At 53.7% G+C, this 25,011-nt stretch overlaps 1 protein-coding gene across 3 annotated transcripts in view; it reads left to right on the top strand.

Moving 5' to 3' along the window:
* Positions 1-7,118: 7,118 nt before the first annotated feature.
* The window catches only part of DTX2 (deltex E3 ubiquitin ligase 2), a 36,071-nt gene continuing 18,178 nt past the window's right edge, over positions 7,119-25,011 (top strand). For 2 of the 3 annotated variants that reach the window (XM_045993116.1, XM_045993119.1), the window contains exons 1-4: positions 7,119-7,250; positions 8,409-8,573; positions 20,111-20,466; positions 22,601-23,237. In XM_045993116.1, coding sequence (XP_045849072.1) covers positions 20,199-20,466; positions 22,601-23,237 — 905 coding nt within the window. In that variant the 5' untranslated portion in view covers positions 7,119-7,250; positions 8,409-8,573; positions 20,111-20,198. Of the gene's footprint in view, positions 7,251-7,375; positions 7,492-8,408; positions 8,574-20,110; positions 20,467-22,600; positions 23,238-25,011 lie in introns of those variants that run through there. The other variant, XM_045993117.1, reaches the window with a different exon arrangement.

The raw sequence follows: 25,011 nt of genomic DNA on the forward strand, positions 1-25,011 counted from the left end.
CTTTGTCTTGGGGATCGCCGCATGCCGGAGCGGTTCCTTCCTACAAAATGCAATCTGATTTTTTCCTGTGCATCCATCTCCTGTCAGCCTGTAATTTACCCACGTCGGTTTGCACGCTGAGATGTCAAATGGCAGCAGGCTGAGCAAATAAGGAGATCAGGCATAGCTTCCCACACCAGGACCGCTGGAGAGATGGAGAGGGGTGGGTGGGTTCCTTTTGTTTAGACCTAAGATGACTAGATGAGGAAGTCTTGCCTTCCAATACCAGCGGGCTGAGTGTAATGTGGCGCATGCGCCTGAAGGAAACACACCAAGGCCGACCTTGTCTTTTATGTAAATGAGGCTGGGTGGAGATTTTAGTGCTCTAACCAGGTAAAGGTGATTGTGGGTGGGTCCAGAGGTCACAGCCCCGTGGGCCATCTGCATGGGCAGGAGTCAGGTTTCCCTAAAAAAGGTCTAGGTGAGGGGCGCCTGGGTGGCTCAGTGGGTTAAAGCCTCTACCTTCAGCTCTGGTCATGATCCCAGGGTCTTGGGATCGAGCCCTGCATCAGGCTCTCTGCTCAGCAGGGAGCCTGCTTCCTCCTCTCCCTCTCTGCCTGCCCCTCTGCCTGCTTGTGATCTCTGTCAAATAAATAAAATCTTAAAAAAACAAAAAAAAGGGGCGCCTGGGTGGCTCAGCAGGTTAAAGCCTCTGCCTTCAGCTCAGGTCATGATCCCAGGGTCCTGGGATCGAGCCCCACATCGGGCTCTCTGCTTAGCTGGGAGCCTGCTTCCTCCTCTCTCTCTCTCTGCCTGCCTGCCTTTCTGCCTACTTGTGGTCTCTATCTGTCAAATAAACAAATCTTTAAAAAAAAAAAAAAGGTCTGGGTGGTGGGACCCCTGGGTGGCTCAGATCATGATCCCAGGGTCCTGGGATAGAGCCCCTCATCGGGCGGGAATCCTGTTCTCCCTCTTCCATTCCCCCTGCTTGTGTTCCCTCTCTCTGTCTCTCTGTCAAAAAATCTAAAAAAAAAAAAAAAAAAGGTCGGGGTGGTCTGGGCCTGTGGGAGGCCTGGTCTGGGCAGCTGCCATCACGGGAGGGGTGGTTTCAGGTTTCATTTGCCTGAGCTCAGAGATGAGCCAAAAGAAGGGCCCAGAAGAGTGGGGGGAAGTGTAAGACGAAGTTGAGTTTGAGCAGGTGCACAGTGAACGGTCAGGTCTTGGGATCTAGCTGGTGACAAAAACCAGCCAGATTTGAGACCTTTTGAAGATGAGAGAATTTTCACTCCCCCCCCACCCCCGCCTCCAACCAGCCTGTGTTGGGACAGCAGGGTTCCATAAGCTACGGCTACTTCCAGGACATGATGCCGAGGGGACTGTCCCCGAGAAAACCACCACGCGTTATCTGCCCTCCGGTCTCTGGGGCTTGCAACATCCTGGGAACTCCTCTCCTTCAGCTTCTGCTGTCCTCAGAATGAGCAGGAGGTGGCTCTATCTGGTGACGGGGAGGAAGTGTGACTAGAATATGACCCCGGATATCAGCCTCAGCCAGTTCTAGACCCGCTTCTGCTCTGGGCAAAGCTGGCCTCGGGGCAGGGTAGGGTCGGAGAGGCCGCCCCCAGCAGTGAGGGCAGAGGGCCCTGCCTTCCAGACTGCTCGGGAAGTCTGGGGAAGTGCCTAAAACAGCCGGTACCTGAGGGTTGTCTGGATTTCCATTGCTTACAACCACTGTTTCCCTGGTGTTTGGGGCAGCTTCCGACCACATCCTGTGGCTCAGTCCTTCCTGGGTTTCAAACTTTGCCTTTGGGCTTCCTGGTAGCCAGGGGGAAAAAGGAGAGGAGGTTGCTAAAAGGGACCAGGCGGGGCAGGGTGGGTAAAAATCATGATTGCACAAATACAAAATGAGAATGTGTCCAAGGTCCGGTAACTCCTCCTTTGAGGGAAACCACAAGATGTGAAAACCGGTTCAAAGGAGAATCCAAAGACTTACATAAAGATAATCAGGAATGCAGAAATGAATTTGCTGATAGATGCAAACTTGGCTTCCTCCAAAGGGCAGAAATCAATTGCATCTTCACAGAGGGGCTGGAATCCTTTGCAATCATTTGCATTGCTACCGGCTTTCTACAATATACAGAATACCTTAGGGGTATTTAATTTAAATACCTTAGGGGTGCCTGGGTGGCTCTATGGGTTAAGAGGCTGCCTTTGGCTCGGGTGTGATATTGGGGTCCTGGGATCGAACTTTGAGTAGGGGTCCCTGCAGAACAGAGTCTGCTTCTTCCTCTCCCTCCCCCCCTGCTCTGTCTCCCCATTCATGCTCTCTGTCTATAATCTTTAAAGTGGGGGGGAACGTAAAAGAGTAGGCAAGGCAGGCTTTTATAGAATCAGATAATCTGGAAGGTTGCTAGAGGACATCAAGTCATCTTTTTGCCCATGTCCAAGACTCACACTGTTGCCTAATGGGTGTTAGATGTATCAGGCATTTTTAGCAAGAGATTCTAAGCAGCTCCTAGGAACTAATGGAAGTTTTGGGGGTGGGGGCTGGACACCACCAGAAAGATAACTCTGTCTCTCGGGGTGGGGGGGGGGTATTGCCCTCAGCCTTTAGGAAACCTGGCTTGAGCAACTCCGGCTCCCAAACCAGAATGCCAGAGTATTAACTTACAATGAGAACGACTGGGGTGGAGGGCAGAGGTCGAGTGAGATTGCCCAGTGTTAAAACAAACTTCTCGGATGAATTAGCTGAGTACATCCATTATTTCAGACTCGCAGCAAGGGAACCAGCAAAAAGGACAAGCCAGTTCAAAACATGTTCCAAGGGGCCAGGACTGACATAAGATAATGCTTTTAGGGGCTTCACTCCTGGGGCTGCAAAGCTATCATGCTTTTGTTGGCTGTGTAGGTCACACCTGGGTCCTGAGCGGGCACCGTTGCCCAGAGATGCCAGGTGCTGTCTATTAATCAGAAATAATGAGCCAGGCAGCTGTGGCTTCTAATCAGACAATCCCCCCAGAGTGTCAGATGGAAGCCAATTAGCCGAGGCACCAAGCAACAAAATTCTGCCTTTCCAAGCAAAACATCAGAAAGTGCTCGAGCCCCTTAGCGGAGAGGCCGGGCCCCCGCGTCTAGCCTTTTCCCACATTTACGTTGATCTTTTCTTGTTCCCGGGTGAGCTGGGGGCCAGTTGCAGGATTGGAACCTTCGGAAGCAGTAAACCCTGGCATCTGGAGTGGAGTCTGAGGACTTTCTGGGGAAAAAAAAAATTAAGTTTCTTTGGCCACCATCTCTCCCTACTCTGTGGCCAAGAGCCACATTCTTTCTCGGGCCACGTCATTCATTCTCAGTTGCTAGGGAGCCTTCCGAGGCCCACGGCCGTGGCACAAACCCCGGTCTTTGAGACGTGAAAAACAAGGACAACAACAAAGCTCCCCTTCTGGGCAGACGATTTCGTTAGGACAGAGAGCCAATGCCAGGAATGTGGCAGCTCCTCTCCTAGGAACACTGTGCCCGGCATCCCTAACCTCCCTTTCCGTACTCTGTGTGTGTGTGTGTGTGTGTGTGTGTGTGTGTGTGTGTGTGTGTGTGTGTGTATGGGCGGGGGAGGTCATATTTTTCAAACCAACCACACAAACAGGTGCACATTCTCTACGCTCTATAAGTTCCTTTTTTTTACTTAACAATAGCTCTTGGCCACCGTTCTGTTAGCTCCTGTGACTCTTCCTCATTCTTCCTACTCATGTTCCAAGGTCATTTAACCATCCCCCTCCTGCTTCCGGTCCTTTGCCACGGCCATTGGTTTAAAGTTCAGTCTGCAAGGGCCAGTCCCGTTTCCCTCCTTCCCAGCTCCCCTCAGACATCCCGCTGCAGACGCAGAACACAGCACACTCACTCCCTCCTACCTAAAAATTTAAAGTCCGTGCCCTACCCCCACCCCCACATTCTCCCTCTTGCTGCTGCCCTATTTCGCTGCTTTTCACGACCCAAACTCTTTATTTTTCCCGAATAAAAATAGTCTTTCTTTTTCAGGTTACAAAAAAGGAAACTATTCTTTGGGACACCCTCAAATGATGGAAGAGGAGTACAAAGAAAGTGAAAGTCACCTGCTCTCCTGCTCATCAGACGTGACTGTTGGCGAGTGTCCTTCCTGGCACATCCGGTCACGGGCGACCTTACGGAAGCAGCCTCATTCCGCCCCCTGCCCTGATGTGTGCCACACAAAGGTGGTTCTTGGAAGAGTGGGCTGCACGCCTGGACTGCACAACCTTCCCAGCCACAGACATCTAAGTGCATCTCTACGCTTGAGCCCATGATTCTCTGTGGAAACCAGTCCGGTCCCCAGTGGCCTTCCTGTGGCAAAGCCGGAGGTTTGGGGGCATTTCCTGAAGACTGCAAGATATGACAGAGCCCAGAACTGGGAGGCAGGGGCCCTGGGTTCTGGAATAGGCACCCCTCCCAGCAGACCACCTTGTGGGTGTCTCAGAAGTGTCTGTCACCACTGAGGGCCGCCTTCGTGGGACATTCTTCTTGATTCTCCGCCACCACGCTCACGCCGGGCTCCCCCCACAGTCCAGCCTCCTTTCTGGACACTTCTAGGTCTCCTCTGTTCTTCAAAACTCAGTGTTCCTTAGCCCTGGACTCACCTTTTCTTATCTTCCGTGGTCTTTCCAGGTGATCTCCATCTCATTGTCCGTGACTCCCGAATCCCTATCTCTCTACCCAGATGTCTGGATTTGCTTGCCTCCCTACCGCACACCCAACTTGTTGACTGAAGCCCCCCTCCTCTTTTCTTGCGTGCACCACCTCATGGGAAGACACTCCATGCACCCAGCTTTCCTGGCTGTGTCCTACTTCCTGCTTCTGGGAAGCTTCTCCACCGGGGCCTTGCCTCTGTCTCCCCCATACTGGTACCAAACTGGGCAGCCCCATCCAGCCGCCCTCAGAGCTGCAGCTCCTCCTGCTGTCCGAGTTTAGATGTCCTCCCTTCTCCAGAGGTTCCAGAACCTTCTGAGCCCAGCCTGCCACCGTAGTTCTGTTTGAGCCTGTGTGTGTGTGTGTGTGTGTGTGTGTGTGTGTGTGTGTGCGTGTGCGCGCAGTGGAATGTGGGAGACAATAGCTATCACTCAAGCATTTCACCGAAGAGAAAGGAAGCACTTAAGAGAACACCTTTTCAGGGTGGGAAGGCTTTTCTAATGCTTCAGACCATTTCATCTGCTCCACCCTCCCCGCCCCCACCAGGCCCCAACGAGGCCAGTCAGATCCGGCTGCTCAAGTCTGGGCTTGGACACGACCAGCTCTACCAGTTGCTAGCTCTGTGACCTTAGACACATCGCTTAAACTGTCTCAGTGTCCCCATCTTTAAAATGAGGATAACGAGGGTGCCTGGGTGGCTCAGCGGGTTAAGCCGCTGCCTTCGGCTCAGGTCATGATCTCAGGGTTCTGGGATCAAGTCCCGCATCGGGCTCTCTGCTCAGCAGGGAGCCTGCTTCCCTCTCTCTCTCTCTCTCTCTCTCTGCCTGCCTCTCTGCCAACTTGTGATCTCTGTCTGTCAAATAAATAAAATCTTAAAAAAATAATAAAATAATAATAAAAAAAAGAAAGTCACCCTTCAGTTCTAGAAAGAGGGCTGGCATCATGGGGGAGAACCTGACTTTGGTGCCTCCCCAGACTCAAGGACTATATCCTTGAAGTCGGCTCCTGTATCACGAAGAGTCCTGGCCTAGGAGCCCAGAAGAGGGCCCGCCACAGGCACTCCTTCGCCTGCTCCACTGACTTTGGTTGGATTAGTCTCCCTCTCTGGCTTCCTTTTCTCTATTTCTTTTCTTTTCTTTTTTGTTAAGATTTTATTTATTTATTTGACAGATCACAAGTAGGCAGAGAGGCAGGCAGAGAGAGAGGAGGAAGCAGGCTTCCTGCTGAGCAGAGAGCCCGATGCGGGACTCGATTCGAGGACCCTGGGATCATGACTGGAACCGAAGGCAGAGGCTTTAACCCACTGAGCCACCCAAGTGCCCCACTTTTTTTTCCTTTTCTATAAAATAAAGTTTTGAACTGAGTGATGGGGGTGGGGGTGGGAGGAGATGTCTCTTCCTTAAATCCCTGAAGAAATCTGAGTGACATATTATGTAAAGATACTCAACTTTAGTCCAAGATTCAGAGAACTCCAAACCCCCTGAAACTGTGTGCAAGACTATATGTGTGACCTGTATGTACACGGGTGTGAGCATTTCTGTCTGAGCATATTTTGGGAATAGCTTTCTTTAGCTCTGTAAAGGAGGTCTGTGATCCCAGAAGAATAGTCACTATCCTGGTTCAGGCCTTCTATCTGGACTACAGAAACAGCCTCCAAAGTGGTTTCCCCGCTCCTTCCTCTGTCCTTTAAACCTATCTTCCACCTACCACCCAGGGTATCCTTCTAAACTGCAATGCTGGCCGTCATTCTTTTGCTTGAATCTTCCTGTTGGCTCTAGTTGCCTAAACTCCTTGCACGGGAATTTCAAGACAACCATGATCTCACCCAGCCTTCTCCCCACACTCATATCCTGGTGCTTTCTAATCTATTTTCTCTGTCCTCAGCCCCTCTGTGTCCCCTCCTGCCCTGGCCACAGGGAACGTTTTTCTGCTTCCTGAATGCGTCAAGCACTTTCACAACTCTCTTCCTTTGCAGGAACTTCCCTGTGCTCCATCTGACAAATCCTGTATGTGCCTCAAAATCCAACTCAGGCGTCCGACCCCTTTGTGATGTCTCCCTGACACCTCCCCCAAATTAACCACACCCTTTGTGCTCCAGCTCTTGAGCTTAAACACATTTATCCCACTGAAATGTAATTACGTGTTTGAGTGTCTGTCTCCCCAGGTAGAGATGAAGCTCTCCAAGGAGAGAAACCAAGTTTCTGACTCATGTTTTAATCCCCAGTGCCCACCACAGGGCCTGGCACCACGTATGTACGGTAAAGACGATCTAAAATGAGTCAATAAGTTAATGAAGGAGGTCAGTGAGTGAGCAGACTAAGAAGGAAGAATGCATACACCTGAACAGGTGCGTGTTGGGTTGGGTTCCGCCCCGCCCCCAGACCATGGAACTACATTTCCCAGAAGGCCGCGCGTTCTGCGCATGCGCACCCTAGCGCTAGGAAGCTGCGACGCCGAGTTTCACTCCGGCTACCTCCTCAGAGTCGGAGCTTCAGTCGGAGCCGTGCCCAGGCCGAACCCGAGCTGTAGCCCGAGCGCGGCGGTGCCCTCCGCCTGCCCCCTCGCCTTCCTCAGCTTCGGTGAGAGGGGCGGGCAGGCCACCTGCCTGTCGCCAGGGCTGGGGTCCCCGGGACGCGGGGGAGACGGAGCCGAGCTGGGACCGGAAGGGGGCGGGCGTGGGAGTGAGGGAGGGCTGGGCCGGGCCGGGGAAGAGCCCCGGGGTGAGGTCCGGGGGGATTGGGAGGACCCGCCGCGGGGCTGGGGCGGCAGGAGGCGGGAGCTGGGGAAATCGGACGCGCTGGCAGCTTGGGACAGGACTGGGTGCGAGGGTGAACGCCGGGTGGAAGGCGAAGGGCTGGAAGGGGGAGGGGCGCAGCCCCTGGGAGTTTGGAGCGGTCGCGAGGAGGGTACCCCCTCCCACAGGGGGTCGGGGCGGTAGGGATATTGCCACCGAGCTGCGTGGTTCGGGGTGTGGATTCTGCCGGGCTCTGCCTGCGGGTGGACGACTCGCTAGAGCCCGGGGCTGTACTTTGGAAGAGTTTGCCCCCGAACTCCGCTTCCCCCGCCTCAAGCAGGGGTCGCCCCGCCAGGAAACTCCTGTTTCTTGGGGTCCTGGGTTACTTTTGAGGGGTGCATAATGTATGTTGAAGAGGGTTTAGAAGACGCTCTTTTCTGAAGCCGTCCTTTCGTGTGTCCCCCGCCCCCCTCTCCCCTCCAGCCAGCTGCTCTCCTCCACACTGGTTCCACTTCCCTAAGTGCCAGTAACAATGGAAATAGTGTGTGCACAGGCGCTTGGACCGTTAAGAATTAACTCGGAATATTTCTGCCTGCCATCCTGACTCGTCTAGAGTTCTAGAAGGCGGACTTTCTGGTAGCCAAAGTCAGGCTTTACCATCGTGCTCGCTATAACGAGGCCTCTTGTTCATTCGCTGTGTGACCTTGGGCAAACTTTTACCCTCTCTGGTGTGCAAATTTTCCTGGATACTTACACTGTACACTGGCTTACGAAGTCGGTTTAGGCCTTCCCATGAAAGAGCTGAGGTGTTTGGTTTTTTTTTTTTTCCTCCGTCTCCTTGATTATTGAGCGGGTAGAGAGGGAGACTGTTGTACCTTCTGCCCTGCCCAGGCTGTTGGAAAATAAATCCGGTGGTTTCCAGCCCCCAGCCGCAGTGCATTCGTTTTCACTGACTGCCGTTTCTCAGTTTAAAACCTGATCATCTTTTTCCTTGTTAGCAAAGGTGCCCCGGAATTTGCGTGACCGAGTCCCCAAGGCTTTCGGATTTGCTCAGTTTCTATTGTTTGCGTTTTCTGTCAAGATGGGAACTCCAACAAGTCATTCCTCCTAGGGATCTAGTGTCTTCGTCGAGAAGAGACAGTTTGTGCCGGCCCTCCAGAGAGAAAAGGTAAGAGTCACGGGGACTTCTCATTGCTGCCTTCTGGATCTGGTTTTTCAGTTGAGGAGATAGAGACCGGGGAGGGTAGAATTTGAGGCCTCCGCGATGAAAGTCAGCCTTGGGAGTCGATTGTAGATTGCCAACTGTCTCAAATAAAGTCAAGTGCTTTCTTGCCAAGGGCTTCTCCTGTTTAACCAGTCCTAGGAGATGCTTTCCACAGTTTCCACTCAAGGCATGCTTTACGGGGTGAAGGACGCAAGTCATGATTTCTGCATCTGAGAAATTGGTATTTCTTTTGTTGCATGAACAAAACTGGGTGCCTTCTTTGGGTCAAGCCCCATACTCAGTGGTGGGGCACCCTGAGGAGCGACAAGGGCTCTGTCACCTTGGAGGCCATCATTTGGTGGAACAGACAGACGGACCGTAGACGGTGACAAGACATTGTCGTTGTGCTGTGTGTTGAGGCAGGAGGAATCACAGGGCAGAGCCCCAGCCCCCGGTCCCCTAACCCCATTGGTTCAGGAAGCGGTAGGAGGGAAGGTTCCGGAAGAGGATAACTAAGGTGAGTTGTGAAGGGGTAGGACTTGAAAAGGAGGGGAGAAGCACAGCAGAGGAGTTGGCATCTGCAGAGTCCGGAAGTTACCTGGTGCGCCTGGGCCACTGGAAGTAGCTCCGTGTGGCTGGGCAACAAGGGCAGGGTGTGGGGTCTTGGAGGCTGGTGAGGTAGGCAGAGGGCTGAGTGTGGAGGGTGTTGTGGGCTGTGCCAAGGCTCTGGGGAGCAGGATTTTAGCAGAATTCCATGAGGGCATTTTAAACGAGCTCACGGGCTGGAAAGTACGGGATGGATTAGACCGGATTATGCTCTTTGTGACTCTTAGCTTACACCACGCCAGCTTCTGATAGGTGGGGAGTTAGACACGAGACGTTGCCTTCGGTTTGCTTATAGCCTCCTTGAAGAGATAGAATGGACGTAGTAGAGAACCGTCCTGGGCAGACAAGGGCTGTGGAAGTTGATAAGAGGGTGTTTTCTTTCAGTTGGGTGCCTGGAGGCATCATGGCCATGGCCGTGCTGTTTAAACCGTTGTTTTGTTTTGTTTTTTAAGATTTTATTTATTGATTTAACTTAGAGAGCGAGAGAGCACAAGTAGGCAGAGCAGCAGGCAGAGAGAGAGGGAGAAGCAGGCTTCCCACTGAGCAGGGAGCCCAATTCGGGGCTTGATCCCAGGACTCTGGGATCGTGACCCGAGCGGAAGGCAGTTGCTTAACCAACTGAGCCACCCAGGCACCCATGGCCGCGCTATTTAAACTGGGTCTTGGAAGTATGGGTAGGGGAGGACAAGTGGCCAGGTGGGCAAATTCTGCATGGAGCCGAGGCACGGGGGTGGGGAAGCTGGGTGTATGGGAGGAGGAGGGGAGCGTTGTCGCTTAAACTATTGGGGACAGTTGGGTTGGGGAAGGGGAGGCGTAGACCAAAATAGGGTACTGAAGGCACTGGTGATAGGGAGGGACCAGGTCGCAATGGGCTTTCAGCGTCAGCCCAAGGAACTTGAAATGTGTTCCGGCAGTATCCTTCGGGAGGCTCGGTCTTGCACGTGACTCTCAGGTGGACCAGGAGGGAGCGCTGGAGAAGCCAGTTGGAAGAGAATACTTAGCAGGGTGAGAGGCACAAAGGTCCCCAGCCGATGCTGGCAGCAGGGGCTGAGGAGGTGAGGAGAGAGGAGAAAGCAAGCCATGGCAGCTGCAGGACTGTGGGGGAAAGGTGGTGAAGAGCTAGAAACCCATGTTTTTCTCCTAACTGCCTGGGGCAGGGACTCCAGGGGGGAAAGCAGAATTAGGAAGGAAAGTGAGTCAGGCTTCAGACCAGGGGCCAACAGAAATGGGGCCACAGGCCCCACAGAAACTGGGTGCCAGGGCTAATGCTTGGCGCTTAGGGTAAGATGTGTTTGTTTTAATGTTTACCTTGGGTAAACACAGAGCTGGGTTAATTCCCACTCATCACCGTTCACGCGTGGCTTGCTTTTGTTTATTTCCTAAGGGATTTTTAGTGAATGTAGCCAGTGCCTGCATTCCATTGACCCAAACCAAAAGCTTGAAAGGAAAGTATACGTGTAATCCTTTGATCTTTCTCCCCATCCTGAGCTAACCAGTACCCCTCGCTGTTGGGTAGTTTTATCATACCCATGTGTTTCTAAGGGGGAAAAAAAAACATTGTTGAGATTTCTCTGAATTATTGCATGTCGTCGTCTGGTTCATTTGTTTTCACTGCCACGTAACCTGTGGAGTGAACACACGGCAGTCATGCGTCTGATCTCCCGCTGGTGGGCACGGAGTTGCTCTCAGATTTCTGCCGTTGCCAGTGTGCTGCTCTGGACATTTCCAGGCACGTCTGTAGCACATGTGCGAGAGGTTTTCTTGGGTTTGAACTTCGGGGTGACATTTTGCTGGGTTATAGGGTAAATAAAGGTGCCGCTCTCATAGACAAAGCCAGACTGTCTTCTCAAATGGTTGTACCAGCGTGTGTATTCCTGTTCCTGCCATCACTCACTACAGGCCGACTTTATTTTTGCCAATTGAGTGGGTATAAAACGGGATCATTGGGATTGTGATTTCTGTGTGCCTGACCCTGACATGGGATAAAAATAAGCTCGTTGGCATACGTGTTTCCTGTGAAATATTTGCTCGTGATTTTTGCCAACATTTTGTTATTTACTGATCGAAAAGGTTCTTTACAGATTCTTGATTTTGATCCGTTTGTTCATATTGTGAATGTTTTCTTTTTTCTTCTTTTTTTTTCTTTTTTCTTCTTTAAGCCATCTTTTGTTGAACCCTTCTTAATTTTAATGTAGTGAAATTTTGTTGCTTGTTTTTCTTTTGTAGTCAGTGTTCTGTGTCATGCTTATTTCATTTATTTTTTGTCAACGTTTTATTTACTTGTCAGAGAGAGAACAAGCAAGGGGAGCAACAGGCAGAGGGAGAGGGAGAAGCAGGCTCCCCACTGAGCAGAGAGCCCGATGGGCTCGATCCCAGGACCCCGGGATCATGACCTGAGCCAAAGGCAGACACATAACAGACTGAGCCACCCAGGCGCCCCTCTGTGTCTCGTATAATACCTCTTTTCCTGACCTTAGTCCTTGCCTTTGGACCCTGTGTCCTAGCGGAGGGCCAGTAGACACTTGGGCTCAGAATGTTACATGGACATTGGTTGTTAGAAGAGCCCCCTTCTGGGGCACCTGGGTGGCTCAGTGGGTTAAAGCCTCTGCCTTCAGCTCAGGTCATGATCCCAGGACCCTGGGGTCGAGCCCCGCATGTCTCTGCTTGGCAGGGAGCCTGCTCCCTGCCCCCGCCTGCCTCTCTGCCTACTTGTGATCTCTGTCAAATAAATAAATAAATAAAATCTTAAAAAAAAAAAAAGAAGTGTCCCCTTCTGCCTGTGGGTAGGAGTGAGTGTAGGAAAGATTTCACAGGGTAGAGAGCCTCAAACAGTAGTTCCTCCTAAGTTGCTGGGGAAAGCCGTGTCTGTAGAGGGAGAGGCACTTTCCTACTTTTTGGCAGAGAAATGGAGTCAGAGAAGTATTTGTCTCAGAGAGTAGGTCCAGGACGGTGGCAGCACGGTGATGGGTGTCGGGGGTGGGGGGAGCCGTAGACTAACCAGTTAGTTTGCACGTCGTCCGTGGCCGGTTTCCCACTCTCGGGGCAGAGTTGCATAGTTGCCTCAGACATCCAGTGCTCTGCAAAAGCCTGGAACCCGTCCTCTTTCGGCCCATAGGGAAAAGCTTGCCGACCGCTGTCGTGGGGCGTCGTGGTAACTGTGGTAACCTGACCAGTGTGTCCCAGTGGTTCAACTGGTTGTTGGATGGGTAATGAGTCTAGGTCAGCGTTGCAAATGTTGCCAGTTTTTCTGCTTTCCAGAAGCTGGAAATTTGGATTTTTTTTTTAAATGGTGAATATTCCAATTTTTAAACAACAGCTCAGTTTAAAGAAACAAAGCAAAACAAAAAACCTGGAAACTGTTGGCGAGGAAAAACCTATCCGGCAGGCCGATGTGTCCAGCATCAGCGTACCCCTCCTGTCTCGGTGGACTCTGGAAACAGATTTGGGTTGCCTTAGGCCTGTGGATTCTTGGGCAGGTTGCTTATGTTTTCTTGCCTCCCGTCCTCATCTGTAGAGTCAACCGAACACCCATGCCTGCGACCACAGGGCTTGAACAAGAACCCGTGTAAAGTGTTCAGCGCGTGGTGCCTTGTAAGCCTTGGGTTGGTGGCCATCGTTGTAACTCCTGCCACTGCTTCCACGGCTCCCCCATTTTGACCCCCTGGGGAGGCCTGGGGCCCAGGGCTCTGTCCTGACAAGCTGCTGGTGGTCACCTCGCTGAGAAAGATCAGCGGGTTCTTGTGCTGGTGGAGGAGGTTGGCTACAGGGAATTGGAAGGTTGCTAGGGCCTGCCCCCTGGCCACCCCATGGCTTGATTTTTATGTATTTACATTTATTTATTGACAGCAGGGGGAGGGGCAGAGGGAGAGAGAAAATCCCCAAAAAGCGCCCCCCACCCCCGCTTTGGCACAGAGCCTGAGGTTGGGCACGATCTCACAACCCTGAGATCATGACCTAGCTGAAATCAACCGACTGAGCCAGCCAGGTGCCCCACCTGTTGGCTTTCTGAGCCCTGTTTGGAAGGTTCTGCTCTGACCTGCCCCTGGAGGGCTCAGGCAGGCACCCACTAGAAGAGGAGTTGTCCCTTCTTGTCCTGCAGCCCCATGTGGAAGGGACAGATCAAGTACTCGTGTCCTTCCATCTCTCCGAAACCTAGTACACTCTGGGTGGCACCAGCTTGAACGATCTGCTTTTTAGACAAAAGCCCCTTCTGCGGTTCCTGCCTGTTGTGGTAGTTCAGGGCCATGGATGGTCTGTTTTATGCTTTTTCTTGGAACTCAGAGATGGGGATGTGCCCTGGCAAAGAGGTGCCTTGGTACTTCGCGGAGGTGTGCTTGCGAAACCGCCCTGGGGTGGTTAGCGGCCGTCAGAGTAATGGTGCTAAGTCACGGTGGTGGGCGTGGGGGGTTAGTTTATATTTATGGTCTTTTAAAAGTGCTGGGCAGGGGCACCTGGCTGGCTCAGGGCGTTAAGCCTGCGTCTTCAGCTCGGGTCATGATCTTGGGGTCCTGGGATCGAGCCCTGCATTGGGCTCTCTGCTCAGCAGGGAGCCTGCATTCCCCCACCCCCTCTGCCTGCCTCTCTGCCTACTTGGGATCTCTTTCTCTGTCAAATAAATAAATAAAATCTTAAAAAATAAAAGTGCTGGGCATTTGAAAGAGATGTGTTGCTCGTAACGGAAGTAATACTTTCCCACTTTAGAAAATGTGAAGCGTTCAGGTAGGTAAGAAAGTCAATCCAGAGGCCTTCTACAGTTTCTCTTGTTGAAAGGCAGCCGTGTAAACACTTCAGTGGGTTTCCGTGGAATTTCCTCTACGCTTCTCTTACCTGGTCAAAATATGGCAAATACCTTTATGCCAGAGGTTTTCTACAATCTCCTTAGATAGAGTACGGGGTCAAAGCCAAGTGAACATTTCTAAACCACTCCATACATATTAGCACACTTTTCTGGAAAGGGTTTATCCTTCCCAGGGGTGGGAGGACTCCGTGTACTCCTGCAGGCACCAAGTTGTTGAAATTAAGCTTTAGTGGTTTTTTTTTTTTAAATTTTTAAACTGTTTTGAATAATGTCGCGTTCTTTTAAATTTGCATTAAAAGCAACATTTCTAGTCAGGTAGGACATTTCTTAGCCGTGTTTGTGTGTAGGAGTGGCCTCTCCCGGGTCAGTGGGAAGGCTTCCTGCCAGGGCCCCTGATGGCTGGCTGTGCTGTCCCGAGGTCTTGGAAGGTCAAGCTGCTCGTGTCAGCTGGTGGGTATGGAGTTTCAGGCCGAGCTTCTTGGAAAGGCCCTGAAGGAGAGGCGGCTTAGGAAATAGGCCTCTGGCTTCCCGTCCATGCTCCCCAGAACTCTTCCGTTCTGCAGGAGAGCATCCTGGGCCGCTGGAGAAGTGGGCGGGGAGGCCATTTCTGTGTCCAGAGCACACCACATTCTTGCATTTTACGTATCAGTGGGCAGCTTGCCATCCCATTTGCAAATAGATTCCCGTGCTCATCAGACTCTGGGAAAACCCATCCAGCCGCCTGAGTGGGAAGTGATTGTCCCAAAGTCACCAAGGGTGGGGCGTGCTTGTCTGTGTGTGGGTTCTGACTGCTATCTCCATCTCCCCTCGGGACAGTGGAGGGTGGGGGCCAGCCACTGTGTCTGATTGGACGGAAAGGTGAACCACTGAGCCTTGGCATGCATGAAGCCAGTACAAATTTCGGTGGGCTTTGGAGGGATGGAATGGGGTCCTCACATGTTGGCAAGGTGACGATCACTCAGCCTGAGCCTTAAAAACCACACTCGGGGCGCACCTGGGTGGCTTAGTCATTAAGCGGCTGCCTTCAGCTCAGGTTGTGCATGATCCCAGGGTCCTGGGATCGAGCCCCGCATCAGGCTCCCTGCTCGGTGGGAAGCCTGCTTCTCCCTCTGCCCATTCCCCCTGCTTGTATTCCCTCTCTCACTGTCTCTCTCTGTCAAATAAATAAATAAAATCTTAAAAAAAACAAACAAACCAAAAACAACCCACACTCGGGGCCCTCTTCCCAGAGGCCGCAGCCATTGTGGGATCCGCTTATGTGGTTCCCCCACCCGGAGGCCCACAGTTAGGCAAGGTGATTTTTGTTAAGATTCTTGTGCCAGCTCAGACCTTGTTCTAAAGCTCTTCTAAATCCTCTGCACGTAGGAAGACTCTGGGACACATGTAAGTTTTTTCTTTTGTGTGACTACGCGTCCGCGGTAAGACAGCCGCAGTCCTCTGGGCCTCAGCGCGGTGCCCGTGGACAGGGTTTGCAGGTAAATCCGGCAAGAGAATATGAAGGAAAGCAAGAAGATTTTTCTCTTGGTCAAAGTTGTTGATATTTTTTAAAAAGTAACTTTGGGCTCATCCTAAGAAGTAATATGACCATTGTGGAACATTTACAGGTACACGAAGGGGCCAAACCAAACCAAAACATAATTCCCTCACTCCTGTTAACATTTTAGAGTTGTTCCTTCCAGCCTTTTTTTCCCCTTCCTTCCAGCCTTTGTTTATTTATTTAAAAGATTTTCTCTCTCTCTTTCTTTCTTCTTTCTTTGACACAGAGAGAGTGTACAAGCCGGGGGAGCAGCAGAGGGAGAGGGAGAAGCAGGCTCCTCACTGAGCAGGGAGCCCGATCTGGGGCTTGATACCAGGACCCCCGGAGTCAAAGATGCTTAACTGACTGAACCACCCAGGCATACCTTTTCTTTTTTCTTTCTTTCTTTTTTTTTTTTTTTAAAGATTTTATTTATTTATTTGACAGAGCACAAGCTGGGGGAGCAGCAGGCAGAGGGACAGGGAGAAAGCAGGTGCCCTGCCCAGGAAGCCCTATGCAAAGCTTGGTCCCAGGACCCTGGGACTTGGTGGCTGTCCCCTGTGTGCCTGAAGGCAGATGCTTAACTGACTGAGCTACCCGGTGCCCCTAGCCTTTTTTATTTCTTTTTTTAAATTTAATTTTATTTATTTGACAGAGCCCACGAATAGGCAGAGTAGCAGGCAGAGGGAGAAGCAGGCTCCCCGCCGAGCCAGGAGCCCATTGTGGGCTGGGAGCTCGAACCCAGAATCCTGGGATCATGACCAGAGTTGAAGGCAGTCGCTTAACCAACTGAGACATCCAGGTGTCCCCTTCTTTCTTTCTTTTTTTTTTTTAAAGTTTGTTTATTTTTAGCAATCTCTACCCCAGTGTAAGGCTCAAGCACATGACCCCGAGATCAGGAGTCGCACGCTCTTCTAACAACCAGCCAGGTGCCCCAGTTCTTTATTTCTTTTGGCCTCAGTTCTCTTATAAAATGGGGGACACACCCTACCTTCAAGGGCGTTTGAGGGATGAGAGAGCCTGGAGGACCAGAGCGCCCCACAGTAGGTGTCCAGTAAACGACACCTTCCTGGCCAACAGCGGAGCGGGTGCTTTTCTGTGTCCTGTATTTCCTGTTTGTCGTGAGCATTATCCTAGGTCCGTAGCCTTTTGTAAATGTCTTTGAGGACTCCTATTCCATCATTAGGTTATACTGTGACTTCTTTAAGAAGTCCCTTATTGTAGGTGTTTAGTTCCAGATGGAGGCTTTTTTTCCATGGCCAATTATAGTAATTATTATTTTCATAATTAAGGACACCCTCAATAGCCCCTGTCATTAAGAGCCGAAACAAATTGGTTTTTGAAGTACAGCTTCACGATGGCTGAGGTGGTTGTAGGGAGCGGGCACCTTGACACGGCCCTTGTGTGCCCGTAATTGCCGAGTTCAAGTGGAAAAGCGGTGGGCGTGGCCGGGCCTCACTTCAAATGTGCGCCAGGCCCCCGGAGCAGAAGGTTCTCCTCTGTTTTGTCCACTGGTGTTTCAGACCCTCGGGGATGTGCGTCATTTGAAGAGCTGAAGCCCCAGCTTCGGGTCAGCCCCGGCTCTGCCCTCGGGGAATTCCTGTTCCAGTGGGGAGACAGACACCGAAACCAATAAATGTAGTTGTTCATGTTCGGATAAGTGTAACAGGCCGGGAAGATGCCCGGGGTGGGATGGGGGTGGGGGTTGGACTCGGCACTTTTCTGGTGAGGGTGTGGGTCAGAGGGCTCAGGAGAGGGGGCTGCTGCGGCTGAGTCTGGAAAGATGGGCACATTCGCTTGGGCTCCTTGGTGGAGAGAGGATCAGAGTCTGGACACATGTAGCACCAGGATAAACAGATGGGAGGCGGTGGGCAGTGGCTTTGAACGTTCTGGCACTTGCTAGAATTAGGCTGGACCTTAGGCTGGGCCTAAGGAGGAGGCCGTGGTTTGATGGGGGACAGCGGCAGTTTGCCATGTCGTCTTCCTCTCGGGGTCTCCAGTACCCCAGCAGTGCCTGGGTGAGGCTGGGCCCTTGGGGTGTGTCGGCCGGACGCATTCATGGGAACCTCAGCTGCTGTGCTAGCCGGTATCTCTCAGGCTGTCTGGCAGAGTTCTGTGAGTTGGTTCATCCGGGGATGCGCGGACATGCTGGAACATACCACGTGCGCTGATACACGTGCGGCCCCCGCTGCCTGAGAGACGAGTGACGCCTGCCAGGAGGTGCCAGGAGGAAAGTCCGGGCTCGGGATTAATGGGCTCTGAAACCAGTCCTGTGATTTGTACCTGGATGTGGTTACAGAGACTTCTAATTGCAGTCACAGAACTAATAAGCCAGCCCGCCCGCCCGCAGGCATCTCAGGTCTGATCCTCCTGAGTGGGAGGTGTGCTTTCGCTGGAGCAGTCGGCTGCCCGGGCACCGCAGGTGTGCTGCCGAGTTCTTACAGGCCTGACTCATCCGTCGCCTGCCTTCTCGTGCTCGGTGCCGCCCCAGGCCAAGGCTCCTCCCTCAGACTTGAAGGGTGGGGATGGAGGTCCTGGAGTGGGGGGTGGGGTGGCAGGGAAAGGGAGGGAGGACAGGCTCCGGGGCTCTGCTGTGTGCGGGGGGGCTGTGCTAGGTGCTCTGTACAGAGCTGGCGGAACACCAGTGAGAGGCACTGAGAACAGATGTTGGTAATCATCATTTTCAGGTGGGAGAAAGCAAACTGGGCGAGCTTAGGTACCTTTGTCAAGACGATACAGCGAGTAGAGTAAGCCGGTGCCTGTTCATTCTCACACATTGCTCAGATCTGCCTTCCATGTGGGGCGGGTGTCTTGGGCCTTCTCGAAGCCTTGGTAGTACAGTGCCATCTCAGGGATGGCCCAGGGTCTCAGCCTTGTTACCAGCTGTGTAAGCAAGTCACTGCCACTCCCTGGGCCTCAGTTTCCTCATCTGGAAGATGGGGAGACAGTTCAGTGTCTGTGAGGGGTTTGTGTAGAAATCAGAGCAGATGCTGTGACTGGGAACTCAGGGCCCTGTCGGGGGGGTGGGGATCGTGCTGTAACAGTTGGCGGTGCTCAGGACTTCAGCCGGAGTCTCCTGTGTCCTCCCTCCTCTCTCCTCACCTGTAAGTGGACCCCGAGGTAGAGTCGAGCTGAGCTTTCCGGTCCAGGAAATGGGCATTGGAGCTGGGCTGATCTGGTTTGCTCTCTGTTGCCGCTTAGCTGTACTTGCATGCCCTTCAATAAGACCTTGAGCTGGGGCGCCTGGGTGGCTCAGTGGGTTAAAGCCTCTGCCTTCAGCTCAGGTCATGACCCCAGGGTCCTGGGATCGAGCCCCGCATCGGGCTCTGCTCCGCGGGAAGCCTGCTTCCTCCTCTCTGTCTGCCTGCTTGTGATCTCTGTCTGTCAAATAAATAAATAAAATCTTAAAAAAAAAAAAATAAGACCTTGACCTCTTTTGAGCCTTGTCACAAAGTGAAAGTACCACTTTGTCAGCCTGTGAGGCATACACGAGACAAGTATATTTGGCATTTGTCACTAAATTGGTCCTGTTCCCCTGGCACTCGGGGGGCCTGCGGCAGTACCGTGTAGCACTCTTCTCCTAACAGCTGCGGGCTCCTTCCCACTCAGCGGCGTTTTGAACTAATACGCATACAACACCTAGGACAAGGCCTCTGCCGGGGCTGGTAGTACGACAGTGCACAAGGCAGACTCCCGGCTTACTGCTCTCTGGAGAGGCAGTAAGATCTGGAACGTCATCCTACCTGTGCATGTCTCTAGGCATCAGAGTTCTGGTCGGTGCTGCAAGGGAGAAGCTTACATGATGGGCCGCCAGGGAAAGCGTCCCTGAACCACGCAGCCCGGGCCTCAAGGCTGAGTAGGCTTGACGAGGGCAGAGGATGGGCTGAGGTGGCCGGGACAGGAGCATCTCCAGAGATGGATGCAAACCCTCTGGCCTGACTGACAGGAGGCCCAGATTGGGGTGCAGAGAGGCCAGGCTTTAGCCTCCGTGAGATTGTAATGTTTAGCTAGGGGACCCTTTGCGGCTAATGATGCCTCCCAGGACAGCCTGGAGCCCTGGGCGGAGCTAGGACGGGGGTACTTTGAGTCCCAGCTCTGTGGTTGACCCTCTAGGTGTCCCCGAGCCCTCCCCTCCCCAGTCCTTTCACGTCTGTGGCATAGCAGGTGTCTCAAACAAACCTGCTTTGGAAACAGTCAAGTCTCCACCACAGTGTAAGTGAGGGTGACCACGGCCTCCGTGCACAAGGGATTTGGGCTTACTCATGAAAACGCAGGAGAAAAGGATACACTCAGTAGTTAGGTCAGAGGGAAATGATCAGTGAAAAGAAGCTGGGCTGGGGATTAGCTTCCAGAATTCACTCCACTGGATCTCCCTGAAGGTTTGAAGAGGCAGGAAGAATGCTTGATTGACTGAATTCTTCCTTCCTGCCGGAGCAAAGAGACGGGATCAGGTCCTCGACTCACAGTGCTCTTAATTTGGGGGAAAAGTGATTGTGGAGAAGTAGGATTTTTTTGCCCCTGCACTGAGACTGACTCCCAGGGGACGCTCTGTGTGTTCGTAACTGTTTGTCCTTTTTACAGGTCTTCCGGAAGCACTGGGCAATGACCCCGAGACTCCAGCCCAGAGTGGTCTGAAACCGTTTGGGAAGCAGAGGGAGTCCTGGGGAAGATGGCCATGGCCCCAAGCCCTTCCCTGGCTCAGGTGTACGCCAGCCCCGTGGCGGTGGCCGTGTGGGAATGGCAGGACGGGCTGGGCACCTGGCACCCGTACAGTGCCGCCGTCTGCAGCTACATCGAGCAGCAGTTCGTTCAGCAGAAAGGCCAGCGCTTCGGGGTGGGGAACCTGGCCCACAGCATCCCTTTGGGCCAAGCTGACCCCTCGCTGGCCCCTTACATCATTGACCTCCCCAGCTGGACCCAGTTCCGCCAGGACACTGGTAAGACACTTCCCGCCCCTAGTACGCGTCCGAGCGCCCATGCTGGGGAGAGTCACTCCTGTACATAGGAGTGACTCTCACAGCTTCATCCTGTCCCTGAAACGCGCCCGCCTGGGAGGCAGGTGCTGTGAATGGTACAGGTGCAGTGTGAAGGTACTTCTCAGTAGTAGGGAGAGCCTTGAGAGCACCGCGCAGGGGCCCTCCTGGCCCCCCCACCTTGTTTCCCAAACCCAGAAGGCCTGCTTCCACCGGCAGAGATCGGAGGGTCTCGCATTCAGGCCGGCATGGATGTGGGATGCTGGTAAGGAGGGCCCAGGAAGGAGTCCTGCCGCCGCTGCACGTGTCTGTGTGACCTGGTTACACGGGTTACTGCACTCGCCTGCGCACTCACGGGTGGGCTTTTTGTGTGTTTGATCCATATTACAGAGACTGGAACCACCACCTTCCTCCCAGAGCTGTGCCCTGTCCCTCTAACCCAGCGGCTCTCCACTGGAGGTGATTTTGTCCCGCAGGACACGTGACAGTGTTTGGAGACATTTTTGATGGTCACACGTGTGGGGCAGGGAGCCACTGGCTTCTGACTGGTAGAGGCCAGGGATGTTGCAAAGACGCACAGGACTAGCCCCTTGCCAGAGAATTCTTGGCCCAGGATGTCACTGGTGCTGGGACTGAGAAGCTCAGCTCTGGTCTCTACACCAGTGTCCTCGGGAGTGCGCGGGCTAAGGCTTCCAGTCAGCCGGCTGCAGAGGGAGGTCCCTGCCTTCGGGTGTTTGCAGTCCTCTGAGCAAAGCAGCAAGCAAGATACATCGTGTGGAAATTGTGCATTGCATAAGGTCGCAGCGGGTATCAGATCAGGGAATGGAGCCATAAAGTGTTGGGAGAGATCAAAGTTTGAACTCAGGTGGCCGGATCACCAGGAAAGAATGAAGATAGGCCCGAGGAAAGGGCAGGTTGTCCCATGAAGGGACTTTGGCTTTTATGCTGAAAGGGGGAGCGGTGGGAGGATTTGGGCAGAGGCGTGCCCTGGTCTGATTTGGAGGTGAAAAGTATCCTTCCGGCTGCCATGTAGGCAAGGCAGGGGCAGGGAGGTGGGGAGGAGAGAGGTCAGGAGACCAGTAGAAGCGAATTGTGGTGGTCCTCTTTTGGCAAGTGCTGTTGGGAGCGTGGCCCAAGTTCATTTTCTTCTTTTTGTATGTAATCTTTGGGTTCAGCTTATTAATAGCATATAAACCAACCACAGGGTGTTTCCTGGTAGTTGCTACTTGAGAAATCAGCGGGAATGGGACATCCATATAAGGGACTTATGTATCCATGAATAATGAGCTTTATAAAGTTTTAGAGACATAAGAAATACTCACGACCTAATAAAAGGAAACAGCCTGAAAAGTTTGGCGGTCAGCTCCCTAAGTGTCTGTGCGGAGGAGACCAGATGGGAGAAGGTGCACAGCCACGTAAGCCGTGTGGTTGTCTGGTCTTGACCGCTGGATTATGGATGGTTTAATTTTGTTTTTGTTTTTGTTCCAGTTTTTTTTTTTTTTTTAAGTGGGGCTGCATACTTTTCGTCACTAGAAATAATTTTGAAAAACCCTGGAGTCTGAGCCGCAGCTGTTCTCTGACCCAGGTTCCCAGCATTCCCCACTCCTGCTGAGGAACACAGGCCCCCTTCTGCCACTAGAACCTTGTGGGCCCAGTTTTTTTCTTCTTCTTTTTTTTTTTTTTTTAGATTTTATTTATTTGAGAGAGCATTTGAGTGAGGACAAGCTGCGGGGGGGGGGGAGGGGGAGGACAAAGGGAGAGAGAGCAGCAGACTCCCTGCGGAGCAAAGAGCCCGATGTGGGTCTCGATCCCAGGACCCTGAGATCATGACCTGAGCTGAAGGCAGGTGCTCAGCCAACTGAGCCACCCCGGCGCCACCCTGACCTGGTTTCCTCACCTAGAGGGAGCTTTCTGCCCCTCCTGCCCCAAATGTGGAAAGCACAGTGGTGTGAGCCTCAAGGTCAAACAGCAGCATGACCCTATACCCACTGTGACCACGCTGGTTTATTTTGGTTGTAGAAAGAGAATTTTTAAACGCCTTCTGTTCTGGGGGGGCTAGCAGGTTCACCATTCACGCGTCCTCCTCCTTTTCGAACAGGCACCATGCGGGCCGTGCGGAGGCACCTGTTCCCCCAGCATTCGGCCCCTGGCCGGGGCATCGTCTGGGAGTGGCTGAGTGACGATGGCTCCTGGACGGCTTACGAAGCCAGTGTGTGTGACTTCCTGGAGCAGCAGGTGGCCAGGGGCAACCAGCTTGTGGACTTGGCTCCCCTGGGGTACAACTACACCATCAACTACGCCACCCACACGCAGACCAATAAGACTTCAAGCTTCTGCCGTAGCGTGCGGCGCCAGGCGGGAGCCCCGTACCCGGTGACCACCATCATTGCTCCGCCAGGCCACACGGCAGTCGCCTGCTCTTGCCATCAGTGCCTCAACGGCGGTGGAACAGGCCCGGTGTCAGGCCGCTACCGCCACTCCATGACCAACCTCCCCGCGTACCCTGTCCCCCAGCCCCCCCACAGGACCGCCCTCGTCTTTGGGGCCCACCAGGCCTTTGCCCCGTACAACAAGCCTTCGCTCTCGGGGGCTAGGTCTGCACCCCGGCTGAACACCACCAACCCCGGGGGCGGGGTGCCGCCCTCCCTGGGGAGCCAGCCCCTCTACCGCTCCAGCCTCTCCCACCTGGGACCGCAGCACCAGCCCCCAGGACTGTCCGCGGCCGGTGGAGCCAGGTACCGTGTCGTGGAGGGTCAGCTTGTCTACCCGCGTGCCATGTCAGCAGGCTTGGGTTGTCGCTTTTATTCCGCTGGGAAGACGTGCCCGCGTACCTGCAGGCCTGGGCCCTGCTTCCGGTGCCTTCTGGTGCCAATGGGCCGGCCGTCCTGCTTTGCACGGAGCCTGCCTGAGCTCCGGTGCCTGAGTGCCGGCGGTTGCCTCGCGGGTCTCGTTCACTCAGCGGAGTCCGGGCCAATGTAGAGCCTTGGGGCTGCACCTGCGGGCGGCATAGCCCTGCCGTGGGCCTGAGGACGTTTCGTTGACTCCTCTGTGCTGGGCACCGAGGACACAGACGTGGAGGGTGCAGTCCCCGCCCACTTGGCCCGAGGAAGGCTGGGAGCCCAGTTCGGTGCTTCACGGTCGCTTGAGTGGAGAGCAGTGTGGCGGGTGCGTGGTGGGTGGCCACGGGTGGCTTGCACGCTGGCGCGGTCGGCCCAGTGTCTCGTGGAGCTCTCTGCGCCTGCAGGAGGATGGTGAAAGGAGCCCCACCCGGACCAGAGGGCACCGAACAGTCAGGGGAGCCCTGGGTTGGCCAGTGGGGTCTTGCTCCTGGGGTGCCCGGAGACCTGTCGCTCATGAGGAGTGTAGTCAGGGTGTGTAATTGAAGGCGTTGGGCTTGGGGGATATTCAGAGACTGCTGAGCGTTAGCCGGGAGGGTGGGGGACTGGTTTCTGAGAGGGTGACCAGTGACTGGACATGGGGCCTGTCCCAGGCCTGTGGCTGCTCTGCCTCGCCCCCCTGTTGGGTGGGGCTGATGTTGGCCTCTGGCATCTTTGAAAGCTGGGTTTCAGAGGTCTGCTGGCTTCTCTGCGACACGGCGACTACTGCCGGTCACGGAGCACGTATAGCTGGGCTGTGTGAGTGACGGCAGTCATCCTCCCAAAGGCCATCTGTCCCAGCTTACGGGGGAGCACACCAAGGCTGGCAGGGCCCCCAGCAAGTGGCAGAGCTGGGATTCAACCCAGGGCGCAGAGCAGGCCCTGAGGGACCCAGGGAGATCTGGAAGCTCTCTTAAAGGTGGAGTGAGGGGAAGGCAGAGGCGTCCTGAGAGAGGGTGTGGCGGAGTCCATAGACTGGAGGGTGTGGGCCAGGCCATCATCCTGGGCATCTGCTCCTTGTGGGCATATGGACCAGAGGCCCTCTCTGGGAATGGGGTGACCAGAACTTTCGCTTGGCCTCCTCCCTGGATTTTCACATAGGCGTTAGCAAGCAGGGCTCTGTGCTGTCTCAGCCCCACCCAACGTCCCGTGAGGCCCCCTCCTCCAGGGTGCCGGCCAGAAGCTTTCAGAGAGAAGTGTGCTGTCTGCCAGCCCAGAATGGTTATCATCTGGGCTAGAGCTGCTTCTACGAGGTCAGTTTTGCTGGGCCTCCTGGGGCTCCTTAAGTTCTTACAAATTATTTTGAGGGACATTTCTTGACAGTTCCAGAGCTAGGATTCTGGGATCGAGCAGGTGACTTAATTCATGGGCTTCGTTGCGTTCTGCTGGTAAGGGGCTCCCATCGGTCTCCCCTGATACTTCTCTGGCGTCCCCCCTCCCCCGCCTGAGGGCCCGGGAGACTGCCAGAGTGGGGCCTCCTGGTACCGGCGGGGCAAGTTCCAGAGGGGAAGGTGGCTGGGCCAGACGGCCATGCCTCTGCTTCTGGGCCGTGCGTGTTGCTACTTGCCCTGCCTGCCTTGGGTGTCAGCCAGGAAGGGAACCAGGCCAGCTGGCTCTGTTAATTGAAACCGTC

The sequence above is a fragment of the Meles meles genome, chromosome 21 (assembly GCF_922984935.1).
Source record: "Meles meles chromosome 21, mMelMel3.1 paternal haplotype, whole genome shotgun sequence".
Taxonomy (NCBI): domain Eukaryota; kingdom Metazoa; phylum Chordata; class Mammalia; order Carnivora; family Mustelidae; genus Meles; species Meles meles.